This window comes from Leptodactylus fuscus, chromosome 1, assembly GCF_031893055.1.
Source record: "Leptodactylus fuscus isolate aLepFus1 chromosome 1, aLepFus1.hap2, whole genome shotgun sequence".
Classification (NCBI taxonomy): Eukaryota; Metazoa; Chordata; class Amphibia; order Anura; family Leptodactylidae; genus Leptodactylus; species Leptodactylus fuscus.
In genome coordinates, this window is record NC_134265.1 from 310,005,622 (window position 1) to 310,020,081 (window position 14,460).

A 14,460-nucleotide genomic window follows, 5' to 3' on the forward strand; every position below is an offset into this window, starting at 1 on the left:
CCAAAAATGACAACCTAGTACCTAAAAAGTACAATGTAGTAGATGAACATTAAAAAAAAAAATGTTAGCTAGTAGGCTTTTTAATAGTCTTGGTGGATCTCGGGTGGTTCATACACCAAAGACTGAAATCTATGCCAGGTAGCACCCCCTTGGGAGATGCAAACAGCAATATATACATGGGGTATGGCTGTTTAGCTAGTCAGCATTTACATAACATTACATTACTATTTGGATGCTTTTCTGCTTACTTGTCACATCTATTTGGTTGGAATTGTCTGCCTGTTTGGTTTATTACATTATATGTTTTGAAGGGGTAATGTCTTAGAGAGAGACCTCTTCAGGGACTTATTAGACTTATTATACCCTGCTAAGAATTCTGGGTAAGGAATACAAATAAGATCTCATTGATGGAAAAGAGGAAAGTGTTCGTAGCACCACCTATTGGACGGTAGCTCCCTATAGATTAATAGCTGGTTTTCAAAGAAACCTAATCTGCAAACCAGTATAACTTCCAGAAGGACCCACATCTAGACTTCTCAGAGTTAGCCGGTACCCTGCTCTGTGCCTCAAAACAGCTGTCTGCAGATGGGAACTTCCTCATTTTGGAGGAGTCATACCATCTATTGGCTATTATTCTTAGAGTTTGCCCTTAAGTTTCTTTGAAAACCAGGTATTAATCTATAGGGAGCTACCTTGCAATGGGTGGCGTTAGGAGCCAATTCTTCTTTTTCACCAATGAGGTCTTATTTATATGTTTTGGATGCTTGTGTACAATATACATTTACTTGCTGTCGAACATCTATGAGTATTGTCTGTCTTTTTTTTATTTTGTATATAATCACTCTTGTTGTGTGCCACATTTGTGTAAGTTTTGCAACTTCAGAGAATGAATAATTCTAAAGTGGTATGCAATGAAGCTCCACAACTTTATTCATCTCTTACTCAGGGGTGAACTTAGCGTCTGCTGCCTGAAGCAAACTATAGAAAGGCACCTATAGAACAAAAAACCATACTCAACCCGACTATCTTTGGTTGTGTGATGTGGCCCTCCTAATTGAAATTGTAGGACATTTGCAAATCAAAAAAAACTCTTATTCCATCCATGAGTCTGATAAAAAAAAATGCAGAGAGAAAAGTCCTGCAAGCAAGACTTTTCTCTCTGTATTTTAACAAATTTTGGGGGCAGAAACCCGATGGACCCCATTATACTCTGTAACCACTTTTTTACGCAAATTAGGTTTCTGTTCATAGGGTCCTCAAGCAGACCCAAAGAATGGAATCTGAACACAAATGTGAACCTAGCGTAACTAAGGGCAGGTGTTAACCTGCGCCCGGTCTCTGCTTTCAGGTTTCCGTCTTCTGCTCGAGAAACTGGACAGGAGACGGAAACCGGCAGTCAGTTTTCAAACCCATTCATTTGAATGGGTTTGCAAAGTGAGCGCCCGTGAGCGTCTTCTGGTCTCCACGCTGAAACCGTTTTTTTTAACCGGACACAAAGTCCTGCATGTCCGTGCATGCGCATGCAGCTGTTCCTATTCAAGTAATAAGGAGGTACAGCAGCCCCAACCACTGCATAGCACTGGAAGTGCAGCACCGTTCCTATTACTTGAATAGGAGCAACTGCATGAGCAAAGGGGCCCAATGACACTCTGTTACCCAGGGGTCCACTTGACCCTGTAGCCGGCCCTGGGTATAGCACAGGACACATGTAATATGTAGAATGTCTTAAGAATCTGATTTTAAAAAATCGATTCATTTTTTTAATGAAAATATTTTATTTCAGCAAACAACGGATCAATCAAAAGAAAGTTGGAGTAATGAAGAAACAACTGAAAGACACAAGTCTTCTACTCTAGAAGTGAAAGATCTTAACTGAAGACTATAATAAAGACCACAATTTAAATGTAAAGGAAAAAATATTAATAGAAGACAAAATCTGGCGTGTCTGGATAAAACTATTTTAACGCTATTGAAACTTTTATAGTTTAACCAACATATTAAACAGAGGTGATTATTAAAAAGTAACAAAAACCTCTGACAAAGTGAATAATAAACAGGCATGCAGAGGTACAAATAGCATATTAGGCTCCGTTCACACGGAGTAACGCGCCACTCATTCTGACACGTAAACACGTGTCAGAGTGAGGCGCTTCAAAACTGATCCCATTGACTTGAATGGGTGCTGGCTTACGCACGTATCACATTAAAAACCAATAGGTTAAAAAGCCTCCCATTGAGTTCAATAGGTAGCGCACGTAAGTCCAAACCCATTGAAGTCAATGGGATTCTGTTTTACTGTGCTCACTCTGACACGTGTTTATGTGTTTAAGCCTCTTTAAGTGTGAATTCACACAATGCTTTTTGAAGGAAGATTTTGAGGCAGAATCCATTATTAAAATCTGCCTCAGAAATAGCAGCCAGTAGCAGAATTTTTCATTTTGCCAATTTATTTAACCTATCCTCAGATGAATTCTGCCTTGACAAACCCATTCAAATCAATGGGAGCCAGAAAAAATGTGACACGGTTTTTTGATGTGGATTTTTCAGGTCCATACAGTATGCTGGAGTAAAAAAGATGTGTTTTTTTTGTGGGGGGAGGGGGGGTCTATGACCGGCCGCAATAGTAATGTAGAATCTCCCATAGAATAGTGGGGAAAAAAAGAAGCTTTAAAAAATATCATAATAAAATAAATAAATACATATAAAAGTAGAAAATGACTGTGAAACACATACACATTAGGTATCCCTGTGACTGAAAGTGCCCGGTCTACTGAATATAGGGTATCTGCAGTGCTCCTATTCCGTCGGGAAGGGGTTAATAGGAACACTGCAGATACCCTATATTCAGCCAGGCTGAATTCCACGTGGGGGAAAAAAAAACAGTCCTCAAGCTCAGGGAAGGGGCAGACAGACAACCAAAAAACCCCCTCCCCTTCTCCAGCACCCAGCAACTACTGCACCAAAAAACTCCGACCATTTTAATTTTTGAAATTTTCCAGTAGCTGCTGTATTCCCTCCCGGCTTATACTCGAGTCAGTAAGTTTTCCCAGTTTTTTGTGGTAAAATTAGGGGGGTCGGCTTATACTCGAGTATATATGGTAGTAAAATAGCTGGAAATAAGCAACAGATAGGAGGAAAAAACACAGCAGAAACAGACAACATATTTGTTGTTTGGAAACCGTGGCAAGCCTTAGGTAGACACAATGCGGAAGTTTAATGAAGTCTATTTGTGAAGTTGCTGTTATTTTGTATTTTAGATCCATTGCAAGTAAAGACTGTCCAAGCAGCAGCCATGTCACATTCTAGCAATGTACAGGAGCAGGAATAACATCTGCAATATCTCAGGGGTTCAGCCATTCTGATACTATATTAATAGGTCCAAAATGATCCATTTCCATAAGAAATAACAATGAGCTTGGCAGGTGCATGTATAATACTTATATCACATTTTATTTAGAAAAAATAGAAACTGTACAGGTGCATTAAATAGCGATTGTATTTGTATTGTCACATGTACATTGGCTTAGAACATAGATATAATGCGCTGGCCTTCAGTATGACGTCACACTTATTGTCTTGTAGTTTATGGGGTTCACAGTCCTGTAATGAAATGGGCAGAAATACACATTACAAAGTTACCAACATTGTTCAGCATTTCTAGCAATCACATTACTGCTCTTATGTAACAAAAAGGCTAAAACATGACGAAAAAGAAGCTGAAAATAAAGAACATATCCATGGCACTTACTTTATAATATGGGATTCCAAAATACTTTTTATTGGATATGACTTGGGCCCCGCTGGAGGCTGGAATATCTTCCCTCCTCGGACAACACTGGCACTTTTTGCAGGTCTTTTCCCATAAGTATCATTGGAATGAGCTGGATATGGGTCAAATGTTCCCGCCTTCATGCCCCCTGGCTGGTAAGAGAAAGTCATTTAAAGGGGTATATAAGGAAGTTTGAAGAGGATAAAGAGCTTAACATTCATATAACATTCCCCTCATCCCTGGATCGTTTTTATTGCTGGGAGGGACACAAACTCCTAACCCAGTGAAGAAGGTCACATCAGTGTCTTTGGCTATATACTGTATACTTATGATCTCTTAGCTTACTTAGATAATAAAGAAAAGAGGACCTGGCAAAAGGATCAAAAAGTCTAAAGAAATTATTCATCTTATCCTTTCCAGTTTTAGCTCCCATGCACACAGCCTGGTTTGCTGCTGAGTTGGCAGCAGAATACACTCAGGTGATACTTGGAGTGACATCCTTGTGTATTTCGTTATGTACACGGAGCAGTATAGGACCTGCTCTATGTTCATTAGAACAAACAGACCATCAGACACCCCCTCGGAGGAGCGTTATCCACTATATACCTATACCAGCAAGGTTAGTAGTCAAACATTTCTACCTACCGACTTAGCAGGTGAGCTGGGCTTAAATGGCTTTACAGTCACTTTTTTCTCCTCCTTTTTCTTCAGTGGTGGTAATGGCTTGTCAGACCGGTAGGGGTTTATGTCAAAATAATCCTTTGGATAAAGGTTTAGTCTGAAAGCACCACCTTTAAGTTTTGATTTATGACTGTCCATTTCTTTCTATGATCAAACACAAAACACGTAATAAGCATATATGACAAAACAGTACATTACCTATCTATCTATCATCTATCTATCAATTATCTATCTATCTATCTATCTATCTCCTATCTATCTATCTATCTATCTATCTATCTATCTATCTCCTATCTATCTCCTATCTATCTCCTATCTATCTATCTCCTATCTATCTATCTATCTATCTATCTATCTATCTATCTATCTCCTATCTATCTATCTATCTATCTATCTCCTATCTATCTATCTATCTATCTATCTATCTATCTATCATCTATCTATCTATCTATCTATCTATCTATCTATCATCTATCTCCTATCTATCTATCTACCTACTGTATCTATCTATCGCATGATATTTTATTCCTAAATTGAGTTTTAATACTGATGACTTGTCCACACTGTTGTGTCTGCCTGTAAGAGCCAGAAGCTGGTGCAGTGGATGGGACGCATGCACAGGCTGCTCCTATTTTACTAGGTATTATCTGCCTGACTATTACATCTTATAGGAGTTATTCTATTGGAACAGCAGAGGCAATATAAATATGAATCCAACAGCCCTGGTGGTTTCCTGCACTTCCTGTGTATATTCTCAATATATTCTCCCTGGTGAATCTGACTTGACTATGCTTTGAGTCCTTAGTTGCCCTCTTTTAACTTGTCTCAATAAAATGTATTAGTTTTAGGGACAAGTAGTTTTAATGGCTGTTACAAAAATATTGACCAAAGAAAAAAAATCACACACCCAGAAATGTTCTTGGCATGCAGTTTTGTCTCATGGAGATATGTAAATGGTTACATGTATGGTCTGATCAGGCTCTGGGTCTTGCCACAAGAGGGTGTAAAAGTGCTTCCACCAATACCCTATAAAAAGTCTCTCAGTAGCTACTTTTGGGTAGTGTACCTTTTGGTGAGAGATCATTGAGAGGCTGTATATCATTGGACAGAGGGAAGTAGGATGGTTGTGATGAACTGCTCACCATGTTGGCTGTCCTGCCAGTCCATGTAGGCTATTAGAAGATGTTGTGAGCAGTGGATATGTGAGGGCACACACACATTTCAAAGAGGCTCCAGACGACCAGCAGAGCAGATCATTTGATTTGCCCTCAAGCACAAGCAGCTCACAGTTTCCTTTTCCACCATCTGAGATCCGATGATGGTCTGTGCGAGTATGGAGGCCTGGAGGTGAGAGCTTCTATCTTGCCTGAGCTATGAGAGCGACTCTGCCCCCACTGCTGGTGTAATGATCTGGGGCACTATTGTATATAACAGTCATCACTAGTACAGGAGGCGCTAACAGATCAGTGATATGTGCAGGACATCCTGTGGCTACACGTGTCGCCTCTCATGGCAGAGCTTCAAACTGGTATTCTTCTGTAGGATAATGCTTGCTAACACACAGCAAGTCTGAAAGATCTATAGGCCCAGCTTTAAGATCTGTGGACATATGTGGCGCAGGATAGCATCCAGAACCTGTATGCCTCTATGTTCATCTTGTATCCAGGTTAGAGGGGCCCAACAGGATACTAGAGCCTTTCTTTAAATGTACATTTTTCTCCAATAAGCTTATCATTCGACTCTGATATTGAAATCTATTAAATCTATCATCATTACATTCACAATTATAAAGTGTAATTCATTGTAAAAACTCCTTCATGGTGGTTTTTTTTTTTTTTTTGTCAACAAATGTATTCTGAATGGAGGACAGATGAAAATTGTCTTTCTATCAGTGTAATCTCCAGCTACTAATGGAAATGGAATCATCATTATTCTATTGACCAGAAGGTTTCAAAGACCTAAGCTCTGTTGCCCTGACATCTAGTGGATATGAAAACTGCAATATTTAAGACTAATTTTTTTTGTGCTTTTTGATGACTTTTACTATGACGCATACTATATAAAGTACTTGCAGGTGTCTGCTCTATAAGAATAAAGCCCAATGTGAATTTACCTTTATCAGTTCTTTGGATATGTCATAATTGTCAGGAGAATAAGTATAATCTTTGCCAATGGTGAGGCTTGGATACCTATAAAGAAGAAACCATTCCATTAAAGACACTGTTACAGGAGAATAGTTACCGTATGATATATATAGTTTGTAATACATTACCCAAATCCAGTGCCCTGCTTTGGTGGGTTTGTGTAGAAGTTTTTACCAGGTGCAGTATAAGCTTTTCTTGGTTTCACTTCTGCACTGAAGGCTGGAACCGGACCACTGAGAGTCCCATAATAGCTGCCAATACCAGATCTAAAATATCCAACAACAACATACATTTCAGTAGTGTCAGAGTACAGTAGGGATGACATACAGTGGCTTGCAAAACTATTCAAACCCCTTGAACTTTTTCACATTTTGTCACCTCACAATCTCAAATTTTGTTAAGGTTTTAAAGAGGACCTTTCATATCCTCCTGCACATGTGGTTTTATATACTTCTAGAAAGCCGACAATGCGCTGAATTCAGTGTACTGTCAGCTTTCCCATTATGTGGCCTGGGGCTGGAGATATCGGTGCCATTATTTTTGGCACTGATCTCTGCCCACTGTCAGAAGGGCATTCTTTACAGTCTAGCGTCATCGTTGGAGTGTGAGGAACGTCCCCCTGACAGTACCTGTCCATAGCCCTTTACTTTCAGAGGGGGCGTTTCTTACCGTCCAGAGATGACGCTAGACTGTCAGGAACGGGAATTGGCCAGAGATCAGTGCCAAAAAAACAGCACCAATATCTCCAGCCCCAAGGCACAGAACAGTAAGGCCGATAGTGGGCTGAATTCAGCGCACTGTCAGCTTTCTAGTAGTATATAAAACTGCATGTACATGAGGATATGAAAGGTCCTCCTTAAAGGACATATTTTTTGGTATATCGTGTGGCACATTAGGCCACAAGCATTTCTTATTAAAAGGTTGTCCAGTTTCAGCAAATAAATGTTGTTGTTTGTACACTGAAAAATTATACAACTTGCCAATATACTTTCTGTATCAATTCCTTGCAGTTTTCTAGATCGCTGCTTACTGTCATTCACTCTGCTTACTTCCAGTGGATAAAAATCAGTCCATGGTCAGGTGATATTTAGTCCATGGTTATGTGATGGACACACAGGTGAACAGCTTGTTACCAAGTAGGGGTTTAATTACTGTGCTGTGTTATGAGCTGTGCACCTGTGTGTCCAACACATGACCATGGACTGTACATCACATGACAATGGACCGTATATCACATGACCATGGACTGTATATCACATGACAATGGCCTGTATATCACATGACAATGGCCCGTATATTACATGACCATAGACTGTATATCACATGACAATGGCCCGTGTATCACATGACCATGGACTGTATATCACATGACCATAGACTGTATATTACATGACCATGGACTGTATATCACATGACAATGGACCGTATATCACACGACAATGGCCCGTATATCACATGACCATAGACTGTATATCACATGACAATGGCCCGTATATCACATGACCATAGACTGTATATCATATGACAATGGCCCGTATATCACATGACCATAGACTGTATATCACATGACAATGGTCCGTATATCACATGACCATAGACTGTATATCACATGACAATGGACCGTATATCACATGAGCATGGACTGTATATCACATGACAATGGACCGTATATCACATGACCATGGACTGTATATCACATGACAATGGCCCGTATATCACATGACCATAGACTGTATATCACATGACAATGGTCCGTGTATCACATGACCATGGACTGTATATCACATGACAATGACCCGTATATCACATGACCATAGACTGTATATCACATGACAATGGACCGTATATCACATGACAATGGCCCGTATATCACATGACCATAGACTGTATATCACATGACAATGGCCCGTATATCACATGACCATAGACTGTATATCACATGACCATAGACTGTATATCACATGACCATAGACTGTATATCACATGACCATAGACTGTATATCACATGACCATAGACTGTATATCACATGACAATGGCCCGTATATCACATGACCATAGACTGTATATCACATGACAATGGCCCGTATATCACATGACCATAGACTGTATATCACATGACAATGGCCCGTATATCACATGACCATAGACTGTATATCATATGACAATGGCCCGTATATCACATGACCATAGACTGTATATCACATGACAATGGTCCGTATATCACATGACCATAGACTGTATATCACATGACAATGGTCCGTATATCACATGACCATAGACTGTATATCACATGACAATGGCCCGTATATCACATGACCATAGACTGTATATCATATGACAATGGCCCGTATATCACATGGCCATAGACTGTATATCATATGACAATGGCCCGTATATCACATGACCATAGACTGTATATCACATGACAATGGTCCGTATATCACATGACCATAGACTGTATATCACATGACCATGAACTGATTTTTATCCACTGGAAGTAAGCAGAGTGAATGACAGTAAGAAGGGATCTAGAAAACTGAGGAATTGATACAGAAACTATATTGGAAAATTGTATAACATTTCATTATACAAACAATAACAATTATTTGCTGTTACTGGACAACCCCTTTAAGGTAAAACCACTTTAAGTAAGCCATGCTCGCTCATTCAGTCAATAATCTCGGTGTACTTATATTACTAAAGCCACCCCACAGGTGCGGAGCAGAAGCTGCTGTGGTGTAGAGGGGGCGCTACTAGATCACCAATTACCACGGGCAGTTCATTCTCAAAGGTGTCTACCAGTGAAATGACTGTGTCCATTGGCTGTATCTTCCAGCCAGTCACACAGGCCACAGATCTGGACTGTCAGCATTGTATGGTGAATGTGGTTTCATGTTATAATGGCCCCGAAAAAAACATTGTTGAGAATATTGTAGCCTGAGGCCATTATAAGTGCAGCCTGGGTTAACACTGTGTAACAGATTGATAAAACCCCATTGACGTTAATGGGGTTTGTCCAATGTTTTTAAACCTAAACTGATGGAGGAAAAAGTTTTCTGTACAGGACTTTTCCTCAGTGGATTTTCAGCGGACACTACGATGAAGTCTCCAAGGGAGATGTGAACATGGCCATAGTATATACTGCTGGTGTTGAGGCTTAACCATTACCAGCTTTTGTAGCAGTCCAGAACCTTTATCTTTGCAGGACTGTGCACTGTCACAGCTCTTTACTTACGCCTTTTTTTCCCCATTAGATGGGAGGAACGCCTTTCCTAGGTTCTTCTTGGTCTGCTGCATACGATATTGTCGTCTTTGTTTCAATGGATCCGAATAGGATTCACCTTCAAAAGTCCTTTTGAACTGCGTATCAAAGTAACCACCTAATGTATTAGCCATGGACTTGGCACCACCAGGAAGCATCTGTCTGTTCTTACTTGCAGATTCATTGAATGGTTCTGAAATAATACAGTTACATTTATACAACCTTATAACATCCCACAAATACCCCTAATATATGTCTACACACAAACTCATGGTGCCAGCTTAAAGGTTATTGTTTGTAGAATGAAAAGTTGTACAATTTTCCAATATACTTTCTGTATCAATTCCTCACCGTTTTCTAGATCTCTGCTTGCTGTCACTCATTGTGCTTATCTCCAGTGTATTACAATCAGTCCATGGTCATGATATGGAAAGTCCATGGTCACGTGATATACAGTCCATGGCCATGTGATGTACAGTCCATGGTCATGTGATGCACACATAGGTGCACAGCTCATTATAGTCACAGCACAGTAATCAGACATCTGTCTGGTAACGAGCTGTACACATTTGTGCTATCACATGACCATGGACTGTATATCACATGACCATGGACTGCATATCACATGACCATGGACCGATTTCTGTACACGGGAAGTAAACAGAGAAAGCATATTGGGAAAATTGGAGAACTTTTTATAATACAAACAATAACATTTACCTGCTGAAACTGGACAACCCCTTTAACTGATTGAATTCTTTACACAAGTAATGAAAATTCTCATGTTACATGTCTTATACATGATGAAATTTGAGAAAGCTTACTTACTAGAATAGGGGGTGACATATTTGTCTCCTATACTAATGTAGCCCATCTCACTGAACAGACCGATACGATCCATATCTGTTTTTCCATCTATAGGCATTGTCGTGCAGTGCAGCGATGACAAACTTTGCAACCTAAGAGAAAAAAATAAGAAGAGCTATTAAATAAAGTTTTTATATAGTATTTATGTCACTATTACAATAATAATGTGAAATATTGTTGCTCATACAGCCCTCACAATAGACCGACACTTCCTGCTCTGTAGAGATCACTTCTCAGCAGTCACCTCTTTCTCAGGCAAGATTACAATGGCAGGTGTCATCTATGCATAGATAACAAAGTATCCACTGGCACTGAGCATGCTCATAACACTCTCCTATAGAATACAATAAGCTGTTTTGTGACTTCATCTTGCCCAAGTGCCTCTTGTAAAGCCAATATCTAGAAAAGAGATTATCAGTAGAGATGAGTGAGTACTGTTCGGATCAGCCGATCCGAACAGCACGCTCGCATAGAAATGAATGGACATAGCCGGCACGCGGGGGGTTAAGCAGCCGGCCGCCATGAAAGCGGAAGTACCAGGTGCATCCATTCATTTCTATGGAGCGTGCTGCTCGGATCGGCTGATCCGAACAGTACTCGCTCATCTCTAATTATCAGCAGTTCGTAATATATTGTAATCTCAATATATACACTAAATAAATAATACCATAATATCCAATGACAATAAGAAGAGATTACAGAAAAGGATATGATTGCTACCATAGCATGCGGTCTACCCTAATATCTATACCATAGCATGCGGTCTAGCTGGACTAGCTTAGCACCGAGCGGTGGATTGGGGAGGCCACTGGAGCAGCGCTGCTCCAGCAACCTCCCCTCACGCTCAGGCAGAGAGCAGGTCATCTCCGTGCCTGCTCTCTGCCTGCGAACGGCGCTAAGCCCCGCCCCTCATTTCGCCCCACCCTCTTCTCTCAGCCACGCCCCTCCGTTCGGCTTTCTGTCGTTCGCCTCGGGCGGCGAAAGGGGTAGGTTCACCCTAATATCTATACCAGGGGTCGGCAACCCCTGGCACGCGTGCCAAGACTGGCACGCGAGGCATATTTTGCTGGCACGGCAGCCAGCCTGAGACTTCACACTAAATTTAGAGAGAGAGCGTCCCTTCAGTGCTCTGGTAGAGCTGCGGTGTAGGACACGCCCCCTTCTCTCACTGCCCACCAATCAGAGGTGAGCCTCTCACTGCACAGGGTAAGGGCTCCCTGGTCCTGCTGTTACATGTGAGGAGGAGCTCCTGCCGTCTGCAGCCCTGAGGAGGAGAAGCAAAGTGAAAGTAAAAACTCCAGGTACGTGTGTTACTAAATATTCTCATTAATGTCAGGCATTTGGGGTTATTAATTTAGTGTTAGTAACTCCATGTGCCTCACATTAATAGCAGTTAACCCCATCATGTCCCTCACATTAACCCTGTGTGGCTCACATAAGGGTTACTGATGTGTGAGACATATGGGGGTACTAATGAAGGACCTATATAATGAAGATGTTCACTTATTACCTCCATATGTCTCACATATCAGTGTCCCTTATGTAAAGCACACAGGGGGTTAATGTGAAGGACATGATGGGGTTAACTGCTATTAATATGAGGCACATTGAGTTGTAACCTGCAATGCACATGACCAGAGTCTTTATCTACAACCGTGGATAAAAGTACAGACCTATATATTTCAATTGACCCATATATACAGCCATTCTTATTGTGGCTGTGTATCTGGGCCAAACTGAAGAACTGAAAACTATTGAGCAGGTCCTATATGTGTCCCATACATCCCCTATATCTGTCTGCATTTGCAGCCCTGTCAATTCATTTTTAATGTATAGGTCAGTGAAAACCACATGCGTGCCACTTGTATGCAGGAGGCGTAAGGCTGAGGCCCCACGTTGCAGAAACGCAGCATTTTTGTTGCAGATTTTGATGGGGTTTATTTCAACCAAAGCTAAAAATGGCTACAGAAGGAATGGGAAATATATAGGAAGCTTCTTATAAGTTTCCCTTCTGCTCAATCCACTCCTGGTTTAGGCTCAGAAAAACACAGCAAAATATGTAACAAAAAAAGCTGTGTTCCAACAACGTGGGGGCCTTAGGCTAAAGCCCCACGTTGCAGAAACAGCTTTTTTTCGTTGCAGATTTTGCTGGGTTTTTTTTTAGCCGAAGCCAGGAGTAGATTGAGAAGGAGGGAGACATATAAGAAGCTTCCTATATATTTCCCATTCCTTCTGTAGCCATTCTTGGCTTTGACGGAAAGAAAAACGCAGCCAAATCTGCAATAAAAAAGCTGCATTTTTGTAATGTGGGGCCTCAGCCTTAGTGTGATTCTATTGGGTGGTGACACTGTAACTAGATGCAATTATAGCCAAATCCAGTTCCTGGGCATTAGTGCGGCCACTTTGTTGTAAGTGTGACACCCATTAATTCCTGGCTGGGGTTTTGCTGTTACTGCACCACCAGGAACTAAAAGTGACAAATTAATCTGCGTTTCACTTAGGGAGCGTTCACACTACCGTCGGTGTCCGACAGCTAGTGTCCACTGCTAATGTCTGTTCAAAATCTTGTGCGGATATTAGTATCGGACACTGGCTGTGTCTGTGACATTTTGCATTGATTTAAATGGACATCGGGTGCGTTCGTTTACTGTTCGTGGGTGTCCTTAAGTGTCCGTTCCCAAAGATGTCCGACTTTTCAAGCGGACAGAAAAACCTACATATCGGGTTTTGCTGTCCGCTTGAAAAGTCGGACATCTTTGTGAACGGACAGTTAAGGACACCCACGAACAGTAAACGAACGCACCCAATGTCCATTTAAATCAATGCAAAATGTCACGGACACAGCTAGTGTCCGATACTAATATCCGCACAAGATTTTGAACGGACATTAGCAGCGGACACTAGCTGTTGGACACCGACGGTAATGTGAACGCTCCCTTACAGAAAACTGAAGTTACTAACGGCCGAGGACTGGATGGAGCATACAGGTACATTGTGTGTCAGCTCTTTACAGGTATGACCTCACTCTGCTCCCAGTCACATACATTACCACTAATTGTGGGTTACACATGAACTTACATTGCTTCTAAAGGAAAAGAACATGTGTATCCAGGCAAATAGTGGTAAGCGCATGTGGCTGGGAGCGCAGTATGACAGCACCCCAATGTTGTGGTTTGTGCTATATGACTTTAGTGTAGGTGTCGTCAGCTTTACAATTATTGACCGGCACTCCGAGGACCTCATCTTTGATTTTTTAATTTAAATCGGCACACCGAACAGAAAAGGTTGCCTACCCCTGATCTATACCATAGCATGCGGTCTACCCTAATATCTATACCATAGCATGCGGTCTATCCTAATATCTATACCATAGCATGCGGTCTACCCTAATATCTATACCATAGCATGCGGTCTACCCTAATATCTATACCATAGCATGCGGTCTACCCTAATATCTATACCATAGCATGCGGTCTACCCTAATATCTATACCATAGCATGCGGTCTACCCTAATATCTATACCATAGCATGCGGTCTACCCTAATATCTATACCATAGCATGCGGTCTATCCTAATATCTATACCATAGCATGCGGTCTATCCTAATATCTATACCATAGCATGCGGTCTATCCTAATATCTATACCATAGCATGCGATCTACCCTAATATCTATACCATAGCATGCGGTCTATCCTAATATCTATACCATAGCATGCGGTCTACCCTAATATCT

General features: G+C 41.1%; 1 protein-coding gene across 1 annotated transcript; it reads right to left on the bottom strand.

Moving 5' to 3' along the window:
• Positions 1–3,512: 3,512 nt before the first annotated feature.
• Positions 3,513–10,812, bottom strand: CFAP96 (cilia and flagella associated protein 96). Its single transcript, XM_075259310.1, has 7 exons — positions 10,686–10,812; positions 9,831–10,050; positions 6,723–6,860; positions 6,564–6,639; positions 4,415–4,594; positions 3,749–3,921; positions 3,513–3,600 (listed from the first exon to the last, which is right to left on the bottom strand). The coding sequence occupies exons 1-7, from the start codon at positions 10,780–10,782 to the stop codon at positions 3,552–3,554; spliced, it is 933 nt and encodes a 310-aa protein (XP_075115411.1). The 5' UTR covers positions 10,783–10,812; the 3' UTR covers positions 3,513–3,551.
• Positions 10,813–14,460: the final 3,648 nt, after the last annotated feature.